The sequence below is a fragment of the Taudactylus pleione genome, unplaced genomic scaffold (genome assembly GCF_031769625.1).
Source record: "Taudactylus pleione unplaced genomic scaffold, aTauple2 ptg000085l, whole genome shotgun sequence".
NCBI classification, from domain to species: domain Eukaryota; kingdom Metazoa; phylum Chordata; class Amphibia; order Anura; family Myobatrachidae; genus Taudactylus; species Taudactylus pleione.
The window spans coordinates 4,247,252-4,274,681 of NW_028284487.1; the positions used below are offsets into that span (position 1 = coordinate 4,247,252).

The following is a 27,430-nucleotide window of genomic DNA, read 5'->3' on the forward strand; positions in this document are numbered from 1 at the left end:
AACTGCACGGAGGAAGCTACAGAAGAAGAAATGGAAAAGCGATGTGCTTTGATACATATTTGTCTTAATACAAGCTGGAATCTACAAATATAGTTAGATATAGTAATGGGCAGATAAACACAGATACTAGATGCAGTACTTTAGATTCCTAAAAACAGTGTGAGGCTTCCTTTATAGTTTAGCAGAGGATACTACTTGCATAATAGACACACAGTGAGAATAAAAGGATTGTAACATAAATGGCATATTGTTACGCTAACAATAAAAAGGTTGTGTACTTGCATAGAGAATTAGTATAGTGCATGACTGAATAACCATGTATATGCTAGCAGGACAAGGTGGCATGGCCAATGCGTCATAGTACTCTCTAACTTACTAGAAAAAAGAACACAGAATCCATATTTATTTCCTCCACCTCCTTTTTTAATAAATTTAAGAACACATTTACCCCACCCACCCCCACCCCAGGCCTTTAGGCCCAGTTTTAAAAACCAAAATAAAAGAACAAAACCAAATAAGCAAATAAATGAAAACGGAATTTAAATTGGTCTGCCCAGAGGCTACGAGTCATAATCCTCCTCCTCCTCTTCGCAGCCAGCGGGCAACAACGGAGCTGGCATGGTGGGCAGAGCAGAAGGTGCCGTGGGCATCACTGGTACAGAATGAAAGTGTAGGAAAGCTGGAGCCGTAGGGGGACTGGAACAAAGAAGAGATGCAACGGTTAGAACATCTGAAATACAATTGGATTAAAGGTTAGAAAGTACAGGTAACAGGATAAGACTAATAATTTACACACCAGTGTTTACCCCAAGCAGAGATGTCATACAAGCCTATATACTAATTCTAGAGGTACAAGATCCAACTAGATTATAACAGTGGCTCTCAGAGATTTCCTCAGGTACCACCAAATGCTTGCTCTCCGGATCTAGGAGGAAGGTATCCAATGAATATCTCATTCTAAGATTCACATTCAGAGTGTGTTCTGCAATAAAAAGCCAATGCCTACAGAATTTATCCTCCCACCAACTCTTCTACTTCCAGAACACAGCACAGAGAGAGAGGGCTGCATGTGTCATTTTCCTTACTGAAGAGGCACTAATTAAATAAACAGACAATAAACAGACAACCTCGAAAGGTTTCTCTCTGTATTGTGTGCAGGAAAGTCTAGTTTATGTTCTACTTTGGTCTTTTCTGTTGGAGATTATGTACATATCTGGCAGCTAAAGGTCAAGCAGATAGCTCAGAATAAAATGAAAAGGGGCATTTTGGGGCAAATGATCTTTTTATGAGACTGCTGCAGGTATCGGTGGTTTGCTTGGGACAAATTCATATGGAGAACCATAAACCTAAACGTTGTTCTAACTCTAGACCTTTGTTCAAAGACTTACTGGTTTATCTTCTATTACTGCTCTACTATAGCTTATGGAAAACAATGCAGACAAGATTTTCTCCACAGCAACGCTGTAAAGCTATGACTAGGGAAATGTATCATGCCAACCAATCAGCTTTTCAGTGTGTGTAAGTGTATAGCGCCCCCAAAGTATGAGCATATAGCCAGCACTGGGAGAACTAAATCTACCAGCAGCCCTTGCTCCTTCTAGCAGCCCCCACAAAGACAAGATGGAGGGGAGGCCACCAGGAGCTGCGGAGACCCCAGGACAGGTGAGTATTATTTATTTTTTATTTTACGCGCCGCAGGGTTTTCAGCTGTGAAAACCCAGCGACCACTTTTTTTAATTGGACACCTCGGGTGTCGGGAGCACGCATGCTCGCGGTAATCCAAAATTGGACGCAAGGTTTTTTAACCCGCTAAACCTCGCCCCCAAATGAATATGCCCCTAAGGGTTCAATTCCATTATGCAAGATGCAGTGTGTATCTCTATGGTACATATGGTTCCCTTGAATTGCGTATTGTAATAAGCACCCCTATGAAACTTCAAACTAAAATGCAAGCTTGATGGTTGGTGTAAAACAAATCAGTAATACACAGCATTTGATACATATTCATTTTACATACTGATTTTAGTTGCATAAGAGTTTATGAAGCAGCACAATGAATAACATCTACATAAAACACATGAAATTTGCCAGTATGCCTTACATTTGTACCTGCTGCTGATCTGCTGGGGTAACATTTGTCTGGAAAATGTGTCTAGTTTTACATAATCCTAGAATACTACAGTTAATAAAAGGCAGAGCTGCTCAATACACATCCCAATTAGCCATAAACAGATTATGGTTTGAAGTAGTACCCGTGAGAAAACATGCAAATAATTTCTGGCCAAAGCAATTGAACATTTCTCCCAAACAGGATTATGTAAAATCAACAAAACAAGGCTAATTGCGAGTACTGAGGGAGAGCCATCAGAAACAGTTTACCAGCGGATTCCTAAATTATTTTCAAAGACAGCATACAGGTCGCTGTATCTGATGAGTAGATGATCAGTAGATAGTGTGGGCTTACGTAAATTGCGTGCAGAAAAAAAAAATTAAAAATGAGCATTTTGCTCCAGAGTTGGCAAATGCGCACCCCTGCCACCCCCCCCCCCGCCACCCCACCCGCCCCCCCCCCCCCCTGCCACCCCCCCCCCCCCCCCGCAAATAACAGGAGCAGATGCACCAGGAATACAAGATGGGAATTGCAGCCTCACCGTGAGTACAAGACACAGTACACAATTCATATACATTACAGAAGGTGTAGATAATAAGTATACGTGAGACATTGAGCATGTTGAAAGCAAAGTGAATATGGAGCAAAAACAAAAGTCCACACGAAGGGGTTTGTTCATGTCAAATTATTAAAATGTTTCATTATATATGACATCACTTTCATAGCGATATATAACCTTTGTTTACATGAATAAAATGTATACTTATCCTTCCTACGATGTGATCTGGTAACCGGGCTCCGGCGATCCAGTCTTCTCCATGGGTCCTCAGGCTTAACGTGGATTCGGTAAGGCTCTTCCTTCTGAGCATGTGCCGGTTCATCTCGGCGGCAGGGGCAGATTGAGGGGGCACTGTGGCAGCGGGCAATAAGGGGGAGGTGAGCCCGGCATATTAATATGTCGTGTCACCTTACTTTAGAGGCGGAGAGGGTAGGGGCAGAGCGAGTGGGCAATGGGGCAGCAGACAGTAAGGAAGAGGTGACCCGGCATATGCATATGTTGGGTCAACTTACCATAGTGGCGGCATGGGTAGGGGCAGAGTGAGTGGGCGATCCGGCATATGCCCTGGGTTCCTCCGATTGGCTGCCGTCAGTGAAGGGGCGGAACTGCTCTTCTCCACAAACAATCCTCCTTACAACACCCTGAGATGGCGAATGGATTTGGCAAAGCGAAGCGGAGCTACTACTGTATGGGAAAGCAATAGCTGCACTAATTAGGGGCGTCGCTGGAGAAATCTGGGAATTCTCCATGGTAACCACTTATCTGAATGTAGTGCAGCCAACCACTGGTGGTTATCTTCTATGAACAAGCATAATGGGTGCACTTTCTGCATAATATCATCCTTTTATTGCTCAGCCAACTGATACAGGCTCTATGAAGTGAAAAGTGCTAAAGAAGGGACCTAAAGTGATCAACCCCTTTAAATTAAATAACAAACATTAATTGTAACAAAAAAGATACATTAGGACAGAGGTTCTTAAACTCAGCAACTACAGTCCAGGTTTCTCACATATGAACTGAAGTTTTTTTTTATCTAAAACAAGAAATAATCACATATATTACTGCATATCATTGAACTTTTGTGCGAGTGGCAATAGAAAACTCTCCACAACGAATCTTGCTTAATACTAGTGCAATGGTTCTCAGATTGAGTGCTGTGACACCCTGGGGTGCCGAAGGGCACTTGCAAGAATGCCACAGGGTGGGGGTCCAGAACCAAATCAAATGATTTATGGTTAATATGATTGGCAGCCAGGAGCACTGGTTTTGTCTATCCTAAAATATGTGTCCACCACCTCGTAACTGAACCTGCTGTAAGGATGGCAGGTAAGCAATTTTCTTAATTTAATCATTTTTGCTGAGTTTTTCCATAAGAAAATTTTGGCCTAGGGGTGTCAATTAAAAAAAAATGTTGATACTGTAATTTAAGAAAGTTTGGGAACCACTGAGCTAGTGGAACTCTACATACAGCTGCAGCTCCTTTCTAGGGAATAACTGAAGTATACACAGCTCATAAAGGTGGCCACAGATGGAACACAGGTTGTACACAGAATCATAAGCAAACAAATTAATAATCTAAAGAATAATCTTGCAACAGAAAACCAGACACCCATCTAAAATTAACTTTACTCAATCAGTTATGTGGACTGCAGGTGTCCATCCCAAACTAACTCCCCAGGTGACCCCACTATTGTACACACTCCTGTGCTGTGTCTGTTTTAAGCTTAAGGACTTCCATGTGTTTTAAAGGAAATGGGAGTCCTATTACAAGGACATCTATCGTCCTGTCTGATTATCTTTAAGCGTACATACCCGAGTGACATGATGTCCGCCTATATTACAAAGTCCTGGATTTAGTTTAAAGCTGTATTAACACCAAGAGTAAATCAGCTACTCCTCCCCAAAGCACCATGCACTCATTTTTCCAGGGGCTCTACATGTCTCACTCACCCAAAAACCAGGGCAGTGGAAGTGAGACTTGAAGCAGGAACAGGTTCAGACGGGGCCCCGGGTAAATCCCCAATCGGCCTCCCTGCCTCGTAGCTCCGCCCACTCACATCGGCAAGGGAGGGGGGGGGGGCGGGGGGCATGCAGGCTGGCTGGTCCATAGCGGACTCTTTTTGGCAGGACCAGCTGAAAACCAAACTGGTTGTGAATATGTATGTATGCATGCATATATATGTCCATCTATCTATCTTTATATCTCTCATGCATATACAGTAATATATACAGACACACACAGTATATATTATATTATATATATATTTTTTTTGTTATTGTTTTACATGTGTGTACATTACATGTACTTACGGGCATGTAGGTGGTATGTTGACTTCTTTGGCCCTTTACTATATTTGAATTTGCCCTTTCATCCTTTGAATTTGATTATGTTTTGCATATGTGTCTCGTTTACATATACTTACTGGTGTTGCCATCTTTTGAGCTACTCTGTTCGCACCATGGGTGCTGATAGTAGTAAGCCTATTAACATTGGAGATGATTCATAGATGTACGGTAACCCTATGGTTAGCGCACATCCCCGATGGCCAATGCTGTGCGTAGGCACGCAACCTGTAGTGCACATGTGCAGTACGAGTCTGCAATCCCGCACGTTTCTGGGCAGGGAGAGGGTGGCGAGTCTCCGTCGTTAGGAAAGGGGGGGGGGGAGAAGAGAAGAGAGGCCACAATCTCTCGTTGGCTGATGGAGATTTCCTGGCCTCTTTTGTACATCTGCGGCGGTTGGCTTGAGTGACCCCATGGTCACTCAGCCACCCGAGGATCACGCAGATGATCCGATGCTGTGTCTATAGGCGCAGCTTGGATCTGTATTGCATGCAGGAGGAATGATGCCTTCTGCTGCATTATTATAATAGTGCTGTCGCAGCTGCTACAATGTTACCAGCTGCGAAAACAATACTGTCTGAGGCTGAATCATCCCCATTTTTTTCTGCAGATGAATCATTACATGTTACTCGATTTGATTTTTTTTTGTTAACTATGCCCACCTGTTATGCTGGGTACACACTGGCAGATATATTCGCCAATCAATTGTTCGGCCAATTTATCGTGTGTGCGTTGGCCAGTGTGTAGACGATATTGCTTGTGAACGTCATCGTTCAGACTTATCGCGTCGACTGTGCAGCACAGCCGATGGCAGATATCAGCAGAAATATCCGCACATCGTGCCCTGTGTAAAGGCAGTCAGACGTCCGCCCTTATACTTGCCGCAGAGGCCGTGAGGAGGGGGGCGCAACGCACCCTCCGGACAGCGGGACCTGCGGCCAGATGATGGTTGTTTAGTGTGTATGAACAACGATCATCTGCAAATATATCTTTTAGGTACACGTGATAAATTTATATGGGTATATATGTGTAGAGTTTACATATGTTGGTGTTGCTTATTTTTGTGCCTTATTTTGTTAGTGACAACACTTTGTAGGTGTGCTTACTCTTGTATTTTTTACACATATGCACAGCGTCATAGATTACCATTTTTATTTATGCCCGTCTGTTACATTATTCGTGGGCCATAGATTTTAGGTATTTCTTGGGATTAGAACGTGTTTATTTTGCATGTGAATAGGTGTGTAGAGTTTATACGAGTAATTGAAATCTGTGTTTGTGTCTCTTATATTCTGCTCTATTTGTGTTTTATGCTGTTGCTCATATATTCTTATGATTATGTGGACTTTTGGCTTCTGCAAGATGCATGTATTCCTTTCATTACATATGTATCACTGCAGTAACTATTTGGCATGTGTAGTCCTGCCTTACTGTTTATTATTATGTGTATTATATGTCTTCTAATTCTGGTTGTCATACCAGGTTTATATAAATGTATGCAATGTGGGGGGTGACTTGCTTCAATGGGGTGCAGTGTCCTGTCCTATTTCTGAAAGGCAGAAAGCACCCTGCCCTCCGGCGCGGTGCCCCGCTGAAACAGCCTGCAGGTGGGGAAAACGGCTGTGCAGCAGTCACCGCCGGTGAATGGATGCCGGGCGCATTCACAGTGACCGCAGCTCTTGGGGCCTGCCCAGCATGTCCGTAAGTGCTGGGTACGCTCCCAAGAGTAACAGAAAGGGGACGTATCAAAGACACGCCCCCTTTTCGGTCGCGCACAGAAGTGCTCTTTCTCTAGGTCCGGCGCCGGACCTAGAGTGAACACGATGTATTGTATATATCTATGTGCTGTACACTTTGGATGGTGATCATCAAAACAGTGTACGTACTTCCTTTTTTTTACCGGAAATAGATGCCATGGCTGGGTGAAGGCTATCTGGTACACTCTGTTTCACAATGGTGTATATAAAGGCGAGTGTGTTATTCATAGCCAGAGATTTACATAAATTTCTGAATTTTTATGATCTACGCATGCACATATCTTGTTCTGCGATGTCGGTCGCAGTGTCCCAAAAGCCGCAGCATAATTGGGGGATGGCGACAAGGAGTGTTCCAGAAAAATGGGGCATCCTTGGGTGCAGCTTCACTGGGCCCAACAGCGTGATATTGCAGGGCATCCAGTGTAACTTGAGGTTTAATCAGAGATCCGCGCAGTTGATCCGATGCTGCATCTTTAGACAGCCATCGGATCACAGAAGCCTGCAGTGGAGGTATGTTTACTTAAGAGGCCTCCTGCAGCTTTTGAATATCTCTTAAGACGCAATGACTGTGACACCAACGTAAATCTGTTAAATCAGGCCCATAGTTACCTGCTACCTTGATGAATGATGAGATATAGAGATAAAATGAGAGCTATGGTAAGAATTTACCTTTGTTATCTCTATTTCTACTAAGTCCACAGGGAGACCTTGGGGTATAGGTTATGCAGAGACATCCTACGCCGGGCACCTTACGCAGTAAATTTTTCTCCCAGGATGCACTTGGGTCTACATCTATACCCCGGGCCAGAGGCACCTCAGTTTCGTGGCAGGCCAAAGGCCGGAGGAGGATAAAAGGAGAGAGGAAAGTCTGGAACACACAAGAATCACATTCTAATACAGAAGGAGATGGAAAACCGGTGACCAAAGCAAAGCCCATCTGAAGCACAGGTGTGTCAGGGTGGGTGCCTTGTGGAACCTATGGACTTCATAGAAAGAGATAAAGGTAAGTTCTTACCATCTCTCTCATTTTCTACTTCAGGGTCCATAGGTAGAACTTGGGGATGTCCCAAAGCAGTACCTTAAAGGGTGGGGACGCACCTGCGCAGAGAGGATAATCCGCCGCCTGAAGGAAGCATCCTGAGATGCATAGGTATCAAAAGCATAATACCTCAAAAAAGTCTGGACAGAAAACCATGTGGCCGCCTTACAAAGCTGAACAGCCGAGGTGCCACAGCGAGCTGCCCACGAAGGACCCACAGACCGAGTAGAATGAGCAGTAACAGAGGGCGGCATTAGAAGGCCCTCATGAGTGTAAGCCTCAGAGATTGTCATGCGAAGCCATCTAGCCAAAGTTTGTTTATTGGCTGGCCAACCCTTCTTGTGGAAATCATAAAGGACAAACAAGGAGTCTGACTTCCGAAGGGAACTGGTACGGTCCACATAAATCCTGAGGGCACGCACCACATCCAAAGAGGCCTCACCTGCTGAGAAGTCAGGGGAATTATAACCGGCGCAATAATTTCCTCATTAATGTGGAAACTAGAGACAACCTTAGGAAGGAAACCAGGGCGAGTCCAAAGCACCGCCCTGCCCTGGTGAAAAAACAAATGGGGACTCTCCTGGCAGATGCAATAGCCAGAAGAAAAACTGTCTTAGCAGTAAGGCATTTGAAATCCACAGAGTCCAGGGGTTTAAATGGAGGGCCCTAAGAACCAGAGCCAAATCCCAAGGCTCCACAGGAGGGATAAAGGGAGGCTGAACGCGAAGGACACCCTGTAGGAAGGTGTGGATATCAGGAAGAGGAGCGATCCTTCGCTGGAACCACACTGAAATGACAGAGACATGCACCTTCAGCGAAGCAAGACGGAGACCAAGAGCCAAACCCGCCTGCAGGAAAGCCAAAACTCTGAAACACCTCGGAGTCGTAACCTCTGGGACGACACCATTCAAAATAGGTATGCCACACCCTGTGGTAAATCCTGGCAGAGGCAGGTTTTTTTGCTCTGAGCATAGTGTTAACAACAAAGCCGGAAAAACCCCTGGACCTTAGGAGGGCAGTCTCAAGAGCCACGCCGTCAAAGGCAGACAACCCAGATCCGGGTAAAGGCACCTTGAGACAACAGGTCCGGACGTTCAGGAAACAGCAACGGAGTGTCGATGGAGAGACTCTGAAGAGCTGAGTACCAGTGATGTCTGACCACGCTGGAGCCAGTGCCTCCTTCTTGTTTGAACTTCCGAAGTACTCGAGGGAGAAGGGAGATTGGAGGGAAGAGATACACAAACTGGAAGGTCCACTTGACTGACAGAGAGTCTACCAAGAGAGCCTTGGCATCCCTTGTCCTGGACCCGTACAGAGGCAGTTTGTGATTCTGTCGAGAGGCCATGAGGTCCACGTCCGGAAGGCTCCACCTGTCCACTAGGAGCTGAAACACTTCTTGGTGATGACACTATTCCCCGGGAAGCACGTCGTGACAGCTGAGGAAGTCAGTTTCCCAATTTAGAACTCCTGGAAAGAACACCGCCGATATGGCTGGTAGATGGCCTTCCGCCCATGACACCTCTGACATAGTCGCCGGACTTCGAGTTCCTCCTTGATGGTTTATGTATGTGGCATTGTCTCACTGAACCTGCATGGGTCGTCCATGAAGTATGAGTCGAGCTTGTTGCAGGACCCTGAAGACTCCAATATGTTGATTGGAAGAGCAGACTCCTCTGCTGTCCACCGTCCCTGAAAAAGAGTGTGGACCTGTCACTGCGCCCCAACCCCGGAGACTGGCGTCCATCGTCAGAAGGACCCAGTCCAGAATCAACAAGGGGCACCCCCTGGTTAGGTGGTCCGACTGGAGCCACCAAGTCAGAGACAGACGCACCTCTGGAGAGAGCACCATCGCTTGTGACCTTATCCAATGGGGTAATCCGTCCCATTTGGAGAGGATTCATTTCTGCAGAGGCCGGGAATGAAACTGGGCATATTCCACCATGTCGAACGTCGACACCATGTATCCCAGTAACTGCATTGCCGAGTGTATTGACACTCGGCGACTGTGAAGGCATCTGCGCACCCGCGTCTGCAAAGTGGCAATCTTGTCTGCTGTTAGAAAAATCCTTTGCTGTTGGGAATCCAACAGAGCCCCCAGATGGAGCATCCTTAGACAGGATTAGGAAGGGCTTCTTCCAATTGATCAACCACCCGTGCATCTGCAGCACAGATATCGTCAGCTGCAGGTAGTGGTGAAGTACTTCCGGAGACCCTGCTAACAGCAAGAGGTCGTCTGGTATGCTAACAGGCGGACCCCATAATTTTTCTAAACACCCGAGGTGCAGTAGAAAGGCCAAACGACAGAGCCCGAAACTGGAAATGTTGTTGTGACACAGTAAACCTGAGAAAACGCTGGCGAGCCGTAGCAAATCGGGATATGCAGTTAGGCATCCTGAATATCCAGCGACACCATAAAATCCCCAAGTTCCATAGCCAGTATGATCGAGCGTAGGGTTTACATCCTGAGTCGAGGCACCCTGAGAAATTTGTTCAGGGGCTTGAGATTCAGTATAGGTCGGTGGGATCCGTTCAGTTTTCGAACCAGAAAAAGACTAGAATAATAACCCGTCCGCCTTTGGGGAAACGGGACCGGTACAATAACTCCTGCCTGAAGCAAGGACTGTACTGCCTCCTGAATAGCCAAAGCCTTGTCCTTGTTGGACAGGAGGCCTGTGCAGAAGAACTGATGGGGAGGCCTTCTGCGGAAGGAGAGGGCGTACCCCTGAGACCACTTCTCTCACCCAGGTGTCTGTGGTAGTCTGACACCAGTGTTGGGCGAACTGAAAAAAAGTCAGCTTCCAACCCTGGGATCCCCCAGGGGAAGGCCCGCCCCGTCAGGCTGAGGGCTTGTCGTCAGGCTTAGCAGCCAGATGTCTCGCACTCCAAGCCTGTTTCTTGGGCTCAGCAGATTTGTTTGGTGGTTGATTGCCTAGAAAAGGACGGAGTTCTAACCTTACCTGGACGAAGTCCGAGATCCCGCAGGAGCAGAAGGCAGACAAGCCGACTTAGCCACTGCTAATGTATCCACAATTTTGTCCAAATAGGACCCTTACCATTATAAAGGTAAACACTCAAGGCCCTTTTTGGAGCCTGCATCAGCCCACCAAGAACGAAGCCACAGAGAGCGGCAAGCCACAATGGCCGCAGTGGAAATCCTAGCATTCAACAAGCTGACATCCAAGGCAAACTTGTTAATATAGGTAGCCGAATCTTGTAGGTTACCCACCAGATTCAACTGCTCCCTGGTCGCCTCCGAAGACAAGGACTCTTCCAGGGTGTTTGCCTGAAATTCCATAGCCCGAGCCACCTAGATAGCCATGGTTGGTCTGCACGCAGCACCTCAAAGAGAATAAATGGCTTTCAGGCAAACCTCCAGCTTCCTATCTGTAGTATCCTTCAGGGATGAAATGGAAGGCATAGGGAGTGTCGCGCTTTTAACCAAGCCAGTTACATGGGAATCCACCGCCGGTGAAGTTTCCCATTTAGTAAAATAGTCCTCGGCAAAAGGGTAAGCATAGGCCAGAGGCTTCTGCAGCTGTTACTGCTTTCCAGGTTTTTTCCAAGCCACCTCCAGGTGTTCAGACAAAAGGAAATATGGCCACGGTTGCCTTTAGGTCCTTGAAATATGCATGCTAGAGGTTCATCCTCCTCTATGACAAAGGCTGCCCGGACTGCTTGTATGATACCCGGAATATATATTTTTGATTTGGTCTCTACCTCACGTGTAGAGGATTCAGAGTCAGATCAATACGGTAGCACCCAATCATCAGATGACACAACATAGTCATCATACAGAGTAGATTGAGATGAGGGCAAAAATCTTTTAGCCGCTCTACTATGGGATGCCTCTCCCTGCCGCACCTCAGCCACACTTTGTAGCGCGGTGGGAATCATATTAATCCACGGAGGGGATAATACCTGTATGTATGCAGTCTGCTGAAGCAGGCTCTGAGAGGGCACAAACTGCTGCTGTGTGAACCTTAGCGGGGAAAACACAGGAGGGGCAGCTAAACGTCCCACAATGGCCGTAAGTGCTTGCGCGAAGCACGCCCAAGGGGGCACCTGCAGAGTGGTAGAGACCGCAGAGGGAAATGGAGGAGCATAATACCTCAAGGACCAGGTCTCCCACCCTTAAATCCTCTGTACAATTTTTACATAACAGCCGGATTGGAGCCAAATTTGGCATATCACTTTCAGTACCAGACATGGTGAAGAGGATACCAATATACTGTATATGACCCAAAACACAGAATAACAGACTGTGAGGCTACACCCTGACTCAGTGAGAAAAAGACACAGGGAAAGTAAAATGGCTGCACTTCATGGCACTGCCAATCAACTACACAGACTTATGGTGGGTACACACTGGGCGATATTACTGAGCGACTGCACGATTACGACATCGTAATCGTGCAATCGCTCAGTAATCGTGCACAAATCGTGCACTTGTATGTCGGAAACGACCAGCGATGCGCACTCCCGCTGGTCGTTTCCGACATTGTCCATCGCCTGAACATGCAGCACAACCTGACCTCGTCAGGTTGCTGCATGTCAGGGAATGGGGGAGAAAGCCCGGCGCTGAATGATATCGTTAATGATATCGTTCAGCGGCTGTGCTCAATGTCAGTAACGACATTGAGCACAGCCTGTTGGGGACACACTACACGATATCGCTCAGGGAGCATATCGTGTAGTGTGTACCCCACCATTAGTGCCTGGTAGGATATAGTGCTACATACACTGACCACTTCCAGGAGGAGAGGTATGTAGGGGGACCCGATCTCCGCACTGCCTGTGAGATCTGAGACTCAGCCAGGAGAAAATGGCCGCCGGAGATCACTGAGGGGGCGGATCCGGAGGAGGAGAGTTGCCACAGGCAAGCCAGACCACTGTGAAAAGGCGCGCTGTGCAGCGGGGAGGAGCCAGCTGTTGAACAGGGAAGGCAGCCTGCCGTGGCCAGCGTTTAACCCCTGGGACGCTGAAGTGTATCCATAACGCTGCAGGCCGCTCTCCCTGGTGGCCTAGTGGAAGCGCAGGACTCAGTGCCTGGCTCCACTTGCTATCGTCCCCATCCCTGGGGGAAAAGGACCGTGTCTCGGCGAGTCACCACCATGGAGCCTACGGACCCTGAAGTAGAAATATAAATATATATTATACATACACACACACACACACACACACACATACATATACATACAGTGTTCTCCCTAGAACATTTTTCCAGCCTGGTGGCATCAAGAAGTAGCCGGGTGGGGCCTTCGCAATAATAAAATGTTTTCAATCCTGACCTTATAAATGATTTAAACTTGAAATAATTTATATATTAATTCTCCTCTTCTTCTTAGAGGCCCCACTTGCTGGCACCAAATAAATTATTATTAATACAACTCTCAGATACTCTCCCCACTTGCAGGCTACACAGAATATATATTTTTATACAGCTCCACAGATACTGGCCCCACTTGCAGGCTCCCAAATACTGTCCCCACAGATTATTATTTTTTCCAGCTCCAACACAGAGAGTGGATGCAGGTCTACTCTCTTTAATCATTTCAGGCAACTGTTCCAGCCTGATCAGTGCGCCTGTGCTTACATACAGGGGGAGGGATCTTTGCCCTACAGTCTGACACCGCCCCTGCACTGTGATGGACAACGTTGCCCCCACCCTTATGCCACATCCCCTGTCCGACACCTCCCCCGTCGCATAGCCGCATCCCCTGTCCGGCACCTCCCCCTGTCCCAATGCCAGCACCTCCCCCCGTCCCAATGCAGCGTCCCCTGCCTGGCACCTACCCCGTCGCATAGCCGCATCCCCTGCCCGGCACCTCCCCCCATCCCAATGCAGCGTCCCCTACCTGGCACCTACCCCGTCGCATAGCCGCATCCCCTGCCCGGCACCTCCCCCCATCCCAATGCAGCGTCCCCTGCCCGGCACCTCCCCCCACCCCAATACGTCGTGTCTCGGAACCCTCACTAACGTGAACATGTGACGTCGGCGTCACATCCGGCACCAGCGTTCGTGGCAACAGGGACACACTAAGGATTTGTAAATGATATGGTGAAAATTAAGCTAAAACTTATCTATCTATCTAAACTTATCTGTCCCCTATCAAGATGTTTTAGAATCATTCTCAATTGTATTCAAACTTTCTTTGAGGTGTATCCTCTTAGTTCCTCTATGAATTCTCATTTGAGGACTGGGGTTTTGAGGTCTGCTGTATATTTTCGCCTCTTGTCTTATTAGACAATACTTTTTCTATTTAGACAATATTAATTTAAATGTTTATATTATTTATGAACGGTCGCATCATACATTAATCCTATGATAGGATGATTGAACCTCGATCTGCGACCCCCTTCTGACCTTACATATAAGGCTGATTCACCGCTTTGATTTATATTGTATGTTTCACTGTTTATTTTGTCAATTCTTTCATACACTCTCTGTGAGTGTCGATTTTATTGTATGTTATTTGTTCCTTATTGGAATCACTCTCATGAGAGAGTTTCATTTTAGGTCACAATAAATGTTAATTTTCACCATATCATTTACAAATCACTGATATTATTTTCCAAGAGTGCCCCGCCCAAGGCTAATTTGTTCTTTTCTTGATATATTTCCTTGTTCCTTACAAGAAAATATCTCTATCTTTTGCTTCATGTGTTTCACACATATTTTGCGGGTGCACCACCAACCAGGAGTCATCCAATGAATTTTACAGTTAGGATAGACCAGAATATTGGTTTTCTGTATTTTCATTTGTACCTTCATATGTTAATAATTATCATTTCAAGTATATATTCAACTAGTGCGGACTCATACCCTAACATAATTTGATATGCAAACTACCTCTGAAATTCTATATATTACATTTAAATGTATACAGTAATGATCGCATAGTGCATCTGCAACACTATTTGTACCATCATCATTGGGAGTGCCGCCTTGGTTTTGCAAAAAAAAAAAAAAAAACGGATGGAGACTGTGTGTGTAAATATATATATATATATATATATATATATATATATATATATATATATATATATATATATATATATATATATATATATATACACACATACACACACACACACACACACACACACATATATATATATACATATACACACACATACAGCCAAGTCGTGGCTGGAGTTGCAGATTTTTTTTCTCCTCTTTCCTTTTATAGGTTTCTTCCCATTTTAACTCTCTCTCCCTCTCTCTCCCCCTCTTGTCCCATCTTTCTCTCCCACTCCCATTTCTGTCTCCATCCCCCTTTTTTGTTTCTCCCACTTAACCAGTGGCGGGCTGGGCCGGTGCAGTCTGTGTCACTGTGACACAGACTGCACAGCGTGTGTAGCGCTGACCGGACAGAGTCCGGTCAGCGCTACACAGCACAAACATACAGCCGCCGGAGCCGGCAGCTGTTTGTTTGCTGTAATCAGCAGCCGCTGAGAGTCTGTCAGACTCTCATCGGCTGCCGCTGCTCCCACTGCGGGAGCCATCTTCCGGCTCCCGCAGTGGGTAATGGGAGAGCCGTCGTCATGACGACGTCTCTCCCATAATGCAAAGCGGCCAGAGGAGCCGGTGGAAGAGTCGGGACCAGGAGCGGGAGTTTCAGGTAAGTGTTTTTTTTTTTTTATTAAGTCTCTCTCTACTTGGGGCACTACCAGGGGGGAAATTACTATGGGTGCACTACCAGAGCGGGATTACTACTGGGGGCACTACCAGGGGGTGGATTACTACTGGGGGCACTACAAGGGGGGGGGACCCACTACTACTGGGGGCACTACAAGGGGGGGGGGGACTACTACTACTACTACTGGGGGAACTACAAGGGGGGACTACTACTACTACTGGGGGCACTACAAGGGGGGGGCTACTACTGTGGGCACTACAAGGCGAGGGGACTACTACTAGGGGCACTGCATAGGGGGGAGGGGACTACTACTAGGGGCACTACATAGGGGGAGGGGACTACCACTGGAGGCACTGCGAGGGACCACTGCTGGGGGCTCTATATAAAGGGCAATACTGGGGGTACTGCATAGGGGGGAGACTACAACTGGGGCCACTATTTAAGGGACATTGCATAAGGGTTACCACTATTGGGGGCACTGCATGGGGGGGGTGGACTGCTACTGGGGGCACTGCATAGGGGGTACCACTATTGGGGGCACTATATAAGGGGCTTACTACTGGGGGCACAAGGGGCACTGAACAGGGGGGACCAATACTGGGGGCACAAGGGGTACTGCATAGGGGGGGGGGATCACTACTGGGGGCACTACTGGAGGCCTGCATAAGGGTGTTATCTCCTGTGGCACACGGGGGCACTGCATATGGGCACTACGACAGGGGGCTGCCCCATATCTTTATTTTTACCTTACATTAATCCCATATGGACCCGCCTCCTCCCTGAAACACTTGAGGGGGGGCGGCGCCGTAGCACGCACGTTCTTCGGGCACCCTGGCTACACGCTACTCCTCTGCCAGGGCCGCCTGCATGCATTTGCCCCCCAGGCTAAAAGTTGCCAGCCAGCCCCTGCACTTAACCTGTCTCTCTGACAACTATTATTAGTCTAAAGGGGGCAACGATTATTATTATTAGGCTAAAAGCATGCAGATTATATTATATTATAAGGTTGGAGAGATTCTTCTTCCTCTACTAAAGCAGCCACAGACAATGTATTTGGCTAAATTGGGCACAGTTGGCACAATGCTGTGTCTGGGAATCTGGGGCTGTATTATATGCCATGTCCTTTGTGGGATGGTCGTGCCCCTATAGTTGATAACCACCCCGACCTAACGACTGGTCACACCCCTTCAGTGGGTCTCTGCCATTGGACTTCCCTGGTGGGCCCTTAATACCCCAGTCCGACACTGACCAACCTTAAGCACCAATCAAGGACATTAAGGCTTCTGACCTGTCCACATGTTCATTGCCCTTTTTCCTTTAATTTAAAATGGTGATAGTGACTGTAGATAATAATGCAGCTGTAAAAAATCCTCAAAATAGACAACTAGTGATAACAAGGAGAAATTCAGACCAAACCAAAAATAAAAAAATCTATGTATAGAGTCCTTCCAGAGTAGAGCAAAGACAAAAATCATAAGAAAACAATTTTGAGCTTCACTAAAAACAGAACAGAATAATGCATTACATAAGAATGTCAAGCCGGCCAAGAGACTGCAGAATATTTTTGTTTCAGCTGAATCATATAAAATTATTCAGGATATCATCCAAATTTCAGATATCACACAGCTATGCTGGATTCCCATTTCATGTAAGCTTCCACAACATTCTATCAGTTATGAGCAATTTTTATCCATATGTTCTATAGATATGCATGGAAATTGTGTAACAAACAGCACAGGTACTAGGGGCAGGACTTTTTTGGGGCATCCCTTAAAGCAGAGGTTCTCATCTGGGGGTATGAAATGTTCAAGCTTGGAGTGAGTCACGCCACCACACGTGGTTTCATATACGGTCATTTTCACTTGTACAGAGAGCTCTGAATGGGCTCATAACATTTGGGACCACCTATTGGTGCTAAGCAGGTTTTTTCAACACTCACGAATATCAAAACGAAGGCCAGGAACAATCTGACAACGTGTGTGGCTATTTAGAAAAAAAGAGCCTTGTTTCAGCATCATCTTTGATGAAAAACAATAACAAAAAAGGAGCCTCCACCATGCTTTACTATTGTCTGCAGACAATCATTATTGTACCGCTCTTCAGGCCTTCGGTGAACAAACTGCCTTCTGTTACAGCCAAATATTTAAAATTTTGGACTCGTCGGTCCAGAGAACCTGCTGCCATTTTTCTGCTCTCCAGTTCCTATGTTTTCGTGCACAATTGAGTCGTTTGGTCTTTTTTCAACTTCAAAAGTTATGGCTTTTGGCTTCAATTCTTCCATGAAGACCACTTCTTGCCAGACTTCTCTGAACAGTAGATGGATGTACCTGGGTCCACTGGTTTCTGCCAGTTCTGAGCCTAAGGACTGGAGAGCGGTACAATAATGAGTGTCTGCAGGCAACAGTGAAGCATGGTGGAGGATCCTTGCAAGTTTGGGGCTGCTTTTCAGCAAATGGAGTTGGGGGATTTGGTCAAGATTAGTGGTGTCCTCAATGCTGAGAAATACGGGCAGGTACTTATCCATCGTCTGATTGGCTCCAAGCTTATTTTGCAGCAGTACAACAACCCCAAACATACAGCCAATGTCATTAAGAACTATCTGCAGCTTAAAAAAAGAACAAGAAGTCCTGGAAGTGATATGGCGCCCACGGAGCCTTGATCTCCATATCATCGAGCCTATCTGGGATTACATGAAGAGACAGAAGGATTTGAGCAAGCCTACATCCACAGAAGATCTGTAGTTAGTTTTCCAAGAGGTTTAAAACAGCCTCCCCGCCGAGTTCCTTCAAAAACTGTGTGCAAGTGTACCTAGAAGAATTGATGCCGTTTTGAAGGCAAAGGGTGGTCACACCAAATATTGATTTGATTTAGATTTCGCTTCTGTTCATTCACTTTGCATTTTGTTACTTGATCAAATAAACTATTGACACTTCTATTTTTGAAAGCATTCTTACTTTGCAGCATTTTTCCACACCTGCCTAAAATATATTGCTCTTTAACGCCGAAAAGTCAACATATTTGGAGACATTTTAAAAAAAATATATTTAGACATTAACTGGAAAAAAAGGCTAAGAACTACTGCCTTAAAAGTATCTATAGTGAAGTGGTTCGCAAACTGTACGCCGCGGCACCCTGGGGTGCCTCGGGACACTTGCAGGGGGTGCCTCAGGTTGGTGGTCCAGCACCAAATCAAATTCTTTATGGTCAATGTAATGTAAATATGTGCACAAATAGAAGCACAAAACTGTCCACCACTATATAACCAAACCTAAGTATGACAGGTAAGCACAATTTACTTCACTACATTTTTTCTGAATAACAAACTTTTGGCTTAGGGGTGCCGTGAAAACAATGCTGATGCACTAGGGTGCCGTAATTCAAAAAAGTTTGGGAACCACTGGTCTAGTGTATCACACTGTGGTTTACTGGTGCCATCAGAAAGCACATGTAGGTTTGTTGCCAGTTTGACTCCCTTACTAGGGGAAGCATTGAAAATGCTTCCTCCTATATATTCTGTATGTGTTTGCAACAACATAATCATATTACATACTATCTTTTGTCTAAAACTAAGCCAGCTTCTCAAAGGATTTTGGTGGCAAAGAAGTCGTATTGGTTGCATATATCATGTAGAAATCTAGCTTTGGATGCATAGGGTGTAATAGTAGCTCGACCACACAGATTTAAGCTGCACCTCATTGAGCTCGTCCCTAGTTTCCAAATTTAAGTAGACAAGCAGTGATCATTACGTAAGTGGGTGTCCCAGGAGAGACTCCCAATGCTTTACTAAATTGGAAAGACTAATTTAATAAATGAGTTATCTTAAAAGTTTTAAGCCCTTTAATACAGTTAATATTTTTTATAACAAAAAAAGTATATATCATTTATAATGTTGGTATTGGCACTTTTTCAGGGTATGATTTGTAGCTTCAGCTCTCTTCCGTCCCGACTGCATTTTGTAATACTGTTGATTCTCCCTGCAACCCAATACTGCCTTTAGAAAATGTAGAAATGCACAGCTACGTACAGATGTGTCCTCATACATTGGCCTCAATACGCAGCGTGACTTGCCTGGCATGAGAAAGCCTCCATTCCCGTGCTACTCTGCTAGCGTTGGGTGTCTTTCTTTTGCCAAAAATGCGTCTAAGCTGCAATGTGATACGGCTAGGACGCACCAGCAGATTGTGTTGATTAATCTGATATGCGACACTTGTGCAATTAATGCTCCCTCTAAATAGACAACTAGTGGGGAAAAAATTGTGCAAAGAAGAATAGCAGTGCCCACTTGTGCAAAGCATTATTATTGCTTTACTTCATATTACAAAACATCTCATCGGCGGTAAGAATTTGTGATTAAAAACATCTTAAATTACATGATTTCTGAAAATAATATGTAAAAAGTAGCTCAATACTTTTTACGGCCACCATATAAATAATACAGAAACATAAATTTCGGGCTTACCCTTTTCCACACACAAAACATTGGCACTACTAGAGCTAAACACAAACTGCCTCGTAAAAGAAAACCTAACAGACCACCACAACAAAAAGGACAACCCTGTTTTCCAGAAGTCGTCATATAACAAGGGTGTTGGTCACCCTTAGTCTCAAGAAAAAATAAATAAAAATCATGCATAAGATAAGATTACAATATAAGAAAACACATTAATTCTGCTCCCTCCAATACCACAAGCACACTTTTATATGTCATTATGACCAACTCAAAGTAAAATAGGAAAATACTGATTTACAAAAAAACCATTATGCAAAGTAAATGCACATAAACACTTAACACCAGAAAAGCAATTACCGTATGTAACACACAGCCAGTTGTTATGGTCACAAAGCATAAGAAATCGTTATTGTCCTAGAATAGAGTGCAACTATAATATATATAGCTAAATCCTGCACAATCCATCATCAAATAAAAAGATGGGTGCTCAGTCGTAGAAGATAAATAGCATAGTCCAGTGTAAGCTGAAAAAAACAGCACTCCAAATATCAACAATTGCAAAGAAAGAGGTTTATATAAATTGTGCATGTTCAAAAACAGCATCCAGTATAATTTCTTCAGTCACAAATCAAAGTGCAACGTGCAAAAATAATATGAGATATGGTAAGAACTTACCCTTGTTATCTCTATTTCTACGAAGTCCATAGGGTTCCACAGGATACCTTGGTGTATAGGTGATGACGTCAGTCTTCAGGCACCACAGAGTTAAAGTTTTCAGCCTCCCAGGATGCATCTGGGTCCCTCTCCTATACCCCGCCCCCGGGCCAAGGCATCTCAGTTACGTCACAAGCCATAGGCCGGAGGAGGAGACGAAAGAGAGAGAAGAAAAAAAATCTGGACACTCACAAGAATCACATTCTCACCATAGGGAGACGGAAAAAAACGGTGACCAGAATAAAGCCCATCTGCAGTACAGGTGCGACAGGGCGGGAGTCCTGTGGAACCCTATGGACTTCGTAGAAATAGAGATAACAAGGGTAAGTTCTTACCATATCTCATATTTTCTACTTCAGGGTCCATAGGGTATCCACAGGATACCTTGGGGATGTCCCAAAGCAGTATCCTTTAAGGGTGGGGACGCTCCTGTGCTGAGAGGAGAATCCGCCGCCCGAAGGAAGCATCCTGAGAGGCAAAGATGTCAAAAGCGTAATACCTCACAAAGGTATTGACAGAAGACTACGTAGCAGCCTTGCAGATCTGAACTGCAGAGGCACCACGTCTAGCTGCAAACGAAGGACCCACAGACCTAGTGGAATGAGCCCTCACCAAGGAGGGAACTGGAAGACCTTCATGAAGATAAGCTTCTGAAATTGCCATACGAATCCAGCCTGCCAAAGTCTACTTTGAAGCAGGCCAACCCTTTTTACGGAAGCCATAGAGGACAAACAAGGCGTCCGACTTCCTAAAAGAAGAAGTGCGATCAACATAAATTCTCAATGCCCGCACAACATCCCAAGTGGCGTCACCCACTGAAAGTCCAGGTGAATTGAAAGCCGGCACAACAATTTCTTCATTGATGTGAAAACTGGATACCACTTCGGGAAGGAATCCCGGACGAGTGCGAAGCACCGCCCTATTCCTATGAAAATTCAGAAAAGGGGGTCTACAAGAGAGAACCCCTAAATTCGACATCCGTCTGGCCGAGGCAATGGCCAGAAGGAATATGGTTTCAGCTGTAAGCCATTTAAAGTCCACTGAGTCCAGTGGTTCAAACGGCGGTCCCTAGAGAACTCTCAGGACCACAGCCCAATTCCAAGGCGCCACCGGTGGAACAAAAGGTGGCTGAATGCGAAGAACACCTCGCATAAAGGTGTGCACATCAGAGAGCGCAGCAATCCTACGATGAAACCAGACTGACAGGGCAGACACCTGCACTTTCAGAGAAGCCAGGCGAAGCCCATGATCCAGTCCAGCCTGTAGGAAAGCCAACACCCTAGACAGGCGGAACTCCCTAAGGGAATAACCTCTAGGTCTACATCACCGGAAGAAAGTATGCCACACACGATGGTAGATTCTTGCCGAGGAAGGTTTACAAGCTCTTAGTATGGTTTGCACCACGGAGCTAGAAAAACCCTCTGGACCTTAGCATGACCGTTTCAACAGCCACACCGAGTCAGGTCCGGGTGAAGACAAGGACCCTATGACAGCAGATTCGGTCGTAATGGTAACCTCAGAGGAACGTCTACTGACAGACTCTGGAGGTCGGACAACCAGTGCCGTCTGGGCCACTCGGAAGCTATCAACAGTAGCGTACCTCCTTCTTGATTTGAATTTCCGTAATACCCGCGGAAGGGAAAACGGAGGGAAAAGGTAGGCAAACTGGAACATCTACTAGACGGACAGGGCATACACCAGAGACGCCTTTTCGTCTAATGTTCGAGACCCGTACACCGGCAACTTGTTGTTGTGCCGGGACGCCATGAGGTCTATCTCTGGAAGACCCCACTTGTCCACCAGACTCCGAAAGACGTCCTGGTATAAAGACCACTCTCCCGGTTCCTCCTTGCTGGTTTAAATAGGCCACCGTGGTGGCGTTGTCCGACGGGACCTGCACAGGGTGACTCTGGAGAACCGGCTGTGCCCGCTGGAGAGCTCTTGACACCGCATGGAGCTCCAGAATGTTTATTGGAAGCTCCGCTACCGCCCGAGTCCACCTGCCCTGAAACAAGTGTGGACCCGTGACAGCTCCCCAGCACCGGAGACTGGCGTCCGTTGTTAACAGGACCCAGTTCGCCACCCAGAACGGGCGTCTGCAAACACCAGGTTAGAGACAGGCGAACATCCGGAGTGAGCCCCATCGTCTGGGACTTGAGACACTGAGGCAATCCATTCCATCTGGACCGGATCAATAGCAGCAGAGGTTTGGAGTGAAATTGGGCGTACTCCACCATGTCGAATACCGACACCATTGAGCCCAATAATCTCTTTGCCAAGTGTGTCGACACTCGACGACACTGCAGACAACTGCGCACCCTCAACTACAAAGCAAGGATCTTTTCCTCCGTCACAAAGATCCACTGCTGCCTGGAGTCCAATAAGGCCCCGAGGTGCAGGATCCTCTGAGACGGGGTGAGAGTGGACCTCTGCCAGTTTGTCAACCAGCCGTGACGTTGCAGTACCGCAATCGTCAGATCCAGATGGTGTAAAAGAAACTCTGGAGACCCCGCTATCAACAGGAGGTCGTCCAGATAAGGCAACAGTCGGACTCCCTGCGTCCGCAGGAGAGCCGCCATGACCGCCATGACCTTGGTGAATACCCGTGGAGCAGTCACCAGGCCAAAAGGCAGTGCCCGGAACTGGAAATGTTCGTTGCAGATTGCCAATCTGAGGAACTGCTGATGGCGCAAAAAAATAGGGACATGCAGGTAAGCGTCCTGGATGTCCAATGACACCATGTAGTCCCCAGAATAATGGACCGCAGGGTCTCCATCCGAAACAGAGGCACCCTCAAGGACTTGCTGAGGACCTTTAGGTTTAGTATTGAACGGTAAGACCCATTGGGTTTCTGCACCAAAAATAGAATGGAATAGAAACCCAGGCCCCTCTGGGAAATTGGAACATGCACTGCGACCAGCACCGGGCGAACTGAAGCAGGTGCCCCCCACTTTGGGGTCCCCCAAAAGGAGGCCTGGACCGTCAGGCCGCAGGTTTGTTATCTGACCTAGGAGCCGGACATCTGGTACTCCAGACCTGATTCTTGGGCTTGGACAATTTCTTGGCCCCAGCCTGCCGTGGACAGGACTGTACTTTAGGCCTACCTTGGGCCCTGTGAGGCCAAAAGGACGACCCACCAGCACTAGAAAGAATCGTAGCAGACAGAAGACATGCAGATTTTGCTGCTGCCAACGTAACTACAATTTTGTCCAGATCTGGACCAAATAGTACCTGTCCAGACCTTCTAATCCCTTTTTGGAATCCGCGTCCGCTTTCCAAGAACGCAACCATAAGGTGCGACGAGGAGCCACGGCTGCAGAGGAGATCCTAGAGGTGAGCATACAAATATATAAGGCCGCTTCATTAATGTAAGTGGCCGAGTCTCGGAGATTGCCCACCAACTCGGTCTGTTCAGCCGAACAGTCAGAGTCCAAAGACGCCTCCAAATTATCCGCCCAGCGCTCCATAGCTCTGGCTACCCAACACACGGCCAGAGCCGGTCTGGATGCTTCCCTGCAAGGGAATAAACGGCTTTGAGGCAGATCTCCACCTTGCGGTCAGTGACATCCTTCAAGGATGACATCGAAGGCATAGGCAATGTGGCACTTTTGACTAGGCGTGTGACATGTGAATCCACTTGCGTAGGGGATTCCCGCTTAGAAAAATAATTGACCGCAAACGGATAAGCCACGGCTAAGCGTCTCTGGGGCTGAAACCGTTTACCTGGATTTTTCCACGCCTCCTCTAAATGATCCACTAATTGATCAGAAAGAGGGAACACCGTAGCCTCACCCTTAATATCCTTAAAAAGGCATATATGAATGTGGCCACCAAAGGATCAATATCCTCAATAACTAAAGCCGAGCAGACCGCTCGAATAAGACCAGGGATATACACCTTGGACTTAGCGTCCGGCTCTTTGGTACGGAGAGGTTCTTGGTCAGATAGATCCAGAATCTCCCCATGATCTGACGTCTCATCGTCATCCCCATAAGGAGCAGATAAAGACGCCACCGGCCGTTATGAGGCCGCAACACAGACTCCCCCTGTAAAACATCGGACAAATGCTGAACCTATGTAGTTAAGAGTATTAACCCACGCAGGCTCCGGAGAAACCTGGGAAGGGACAGGGAGACTGTGGGGTACCATCAATTGTCTCGGGAACTCCCGCATGGGTGACGACACCACTGACTGCTGGGACAAACCCGTCTGGGTAAACGCAGGTGGCGGAGCTAGCTGGCCCACAAGGGTTGTAAGCGCCTTAGCGAAACAAGCCCAGGGAGGTTCCTGTACCGGGACCGTGACCATAATCGGCCGTGACAGTGCCAGGCACTGGGGGCATAACCCCTCCGCGTTACCCTCTCCCTCCGCTATTGGTACCTTACATTTAGTACACATGAGCTGGAGAGGAAAATCAGTCTCAGACATGATGGTAAGTATGTGACACTCACACCTATACGTATTGGTATAGTGTGAATAACACCCTGCACACCGCGCACCGCAAGGGCTTTGAGCAGAGCAAGATCAGGGACAGTAATAAAGCTGACAGTAGAAAGTGAAAGTACAGACAGCAGGCTAGCAGTTCAGTCACATACAATGCAGAAGAAACAAATCCCTGCACTATTAGCGCTGATTCTCAACTACTCAGACCCTCAGGCTGGTAGGACTCAGCGCTGCATACACTGACCTGTGACAAACAGAGGAGAGGTATGCTGGGGGACCCAGACCGCAATGCCACCGCTCACAGGCTTCCAGCAGTGTTCACCATGCTTTAAAGATGGCCACCGAGGAGCAGAAGATGAAGGAGGCCGGCCTGGGGAGGACAGCTGACACACTGTGGCCAATCAGGCAGAGCAGAGAGGCTGTGTGCAGCAGGGGAGGCGCCGGCTGTGAGACAGGGAAAGCGCGCTCCCCTGGCATGCATTTAACCCCTGGGACGCCGCAGCGCATGCCGCTCAGCAGCGGCCCGCTGTCCCAGGGGGTAGTGGAAGCGCAGGTTGGTCGCCTGGCTCCACGCTGCAGCCAGTCCCCAGGGAGCCCCCTGCCTGGGGACTCAGGACCATGTGACCAGCAGGGACCCACCGCGGGACCCCGCTGCTTACCTGCATCCCCTTGGATCCGGCCATGGTCCAAAACATCTGGGGACACCGCTAGCCGTGACCCCAGATGTCTACCAGCATCCCCGGATCAGTACCGGCGTTCTGGTACCGGCGGGGTGTAGGGGAGACGGCATGGACGTCAGTACTGACTGTCCATGCTGTACTCCCAGATGTGCAGCCAGCGCTGCCTTTAAAAGAAACTTCAGGGGCTCTTCATAGCCCCCCTCTGCACAGTGCCTCTGACTCCGGCCAGGCACCGACGAAACTGAGATGCCTTGGCCCGGGGGCAGGGTATAGGAGAGGGACCCAGATGCATCCTGGGAGGCTGAAAACTTTAACTCTGTGGTGCCTGAAGACTGACGTCATCACCTATACCCCAAGGTATCCTGTGGATACCCTATGGACCCTGAAGTAGAAAGCAGCAGTTTATACTTTATACAGACTTCATCTGCCTGGAGCCGATGCAGCAGCAATCATTGTACATAGATAGCCCTACGGCCGTTTCGGTGCCCACTGTCACTTTCATCACAGGGCAAAGCACAATTAGACAATAACACACAGTGTACACATATTTAAAAGGCAAAGGCGGAGCAACAGACACCGTACACCCCAAGTCCCGTCACAGCAGCGTACTAATGAGCATCAGCAAGCAGACAGAGCGGACTGACAGAAGAGGGAATCAGCCGGTGGCAAGTGCAGCACCAAATGGAAGGTAGGTAGCAATAGGGACAGTTAGAAAACATCACAGGCTGCTATCTCCAGTGTATGGGGCCTTTAGAGCTGGCATTATCGGAACCCTGTAAACACACCATTGGCAAAAGTGGCTACTTAAACATTTGACATACTAACCCATTTTACATCCCACAGGTACAAGAGTCACATGACTTTACCTTTGAAATGTGGCGTGTGACTGGATAGTTGCAGCTGGGGCAGGACACATTTCTTCTTCACCTTCTGTTTCTGTACCTTCAGAATCGTCCTGTTAATATTCAGATTTACATCAATACTGCTCAAAATAGACTTGCTAAATTACATACTAAAATGTATAAAACAACGACGACAGCCCACCTCTTGTTCTGAATCGGTCTCGGATTGCTTTTTATCCTTTCCTTTCATAGTTGTACCGCCGTTCTTTCGACTACTTCCTGGTTTTCGACCCCTAGGGGAACATTTGTAAAGAACCATTAACGAATCACGATTCTTATTCTTAAGAAAAGCACAGTGTCAGCATCAAGCTGCTGCAACTAAAGCAAAGTAACATGGTCTGTGGATATAATGCTAAGGGCTATGTCCTACCTCCGTGACACCCTCTCCCCCTCTGTGTGATTGTCTTCATTCTCCCCCTGCATATCTGGGACAGTGGCAACAAGATCCTTTAGGAAGTCAAACTGCTGCTCAAGCTCTATACACTGCTTCCTGTGATGAGGAAATGAAGAAATAAGATGTTAATATAATTCAATATGGAAAGGTTTTCTCATTGCATAATATATGAACTGGGTGCTTAATGTATGTAAAAGATTGGTGGACATTATAATATTGCTTATTTTTGGTTAGACTTATCAGCTTTCCACCCACAAAGAAGCCAACATACAACATACTAAATACAGCCCAATACAACATCCACAAGTTCCAGGTAAAACATTGACATACACTTATTTGAATACAGTCATATTACTAAGCAATTTGCCTTTTCAAATAATATACTGGCATAATATATTT

The 27,430-nt window shown here is 46.8% G+C and overlaps 1 protein-coding gene across 1 annotated transcript in view; it reads right to left on the bottom strand.

Annotated features, from left to right (window-relative positions):
• Positions 1-462: 462 nt before the first annotated feature.
• DRAP1 (DR1 associated protein 1) overlaps positions 463-27,430 on the bottom strand; it is a 46,584-nt gene continuing 19,616 nt past the window's right edge. Inside the window, exons 4-7 of the mRNA XM_088468320.1 lie at positions 27,008-27,127; positions 26,780-26,870; positions 26,602-26,690; positions 463-696 (exon numbers count right to left, since the gene is read on the bottom strand). Coding sequence (XP_088324446.1) covers positions 561-696; positions 26,602-26,690; positions 26,780-26,870; positions 27,008-27,127 — 436 coding nt within the window. The 3' untranslated portion in view covers positions 463-560. The remainder of the gene's footprint in view (positions 697-26,601; positions 26,691-26,779; positions 26,871-27,007; positions 27,128-27,430) is intronic.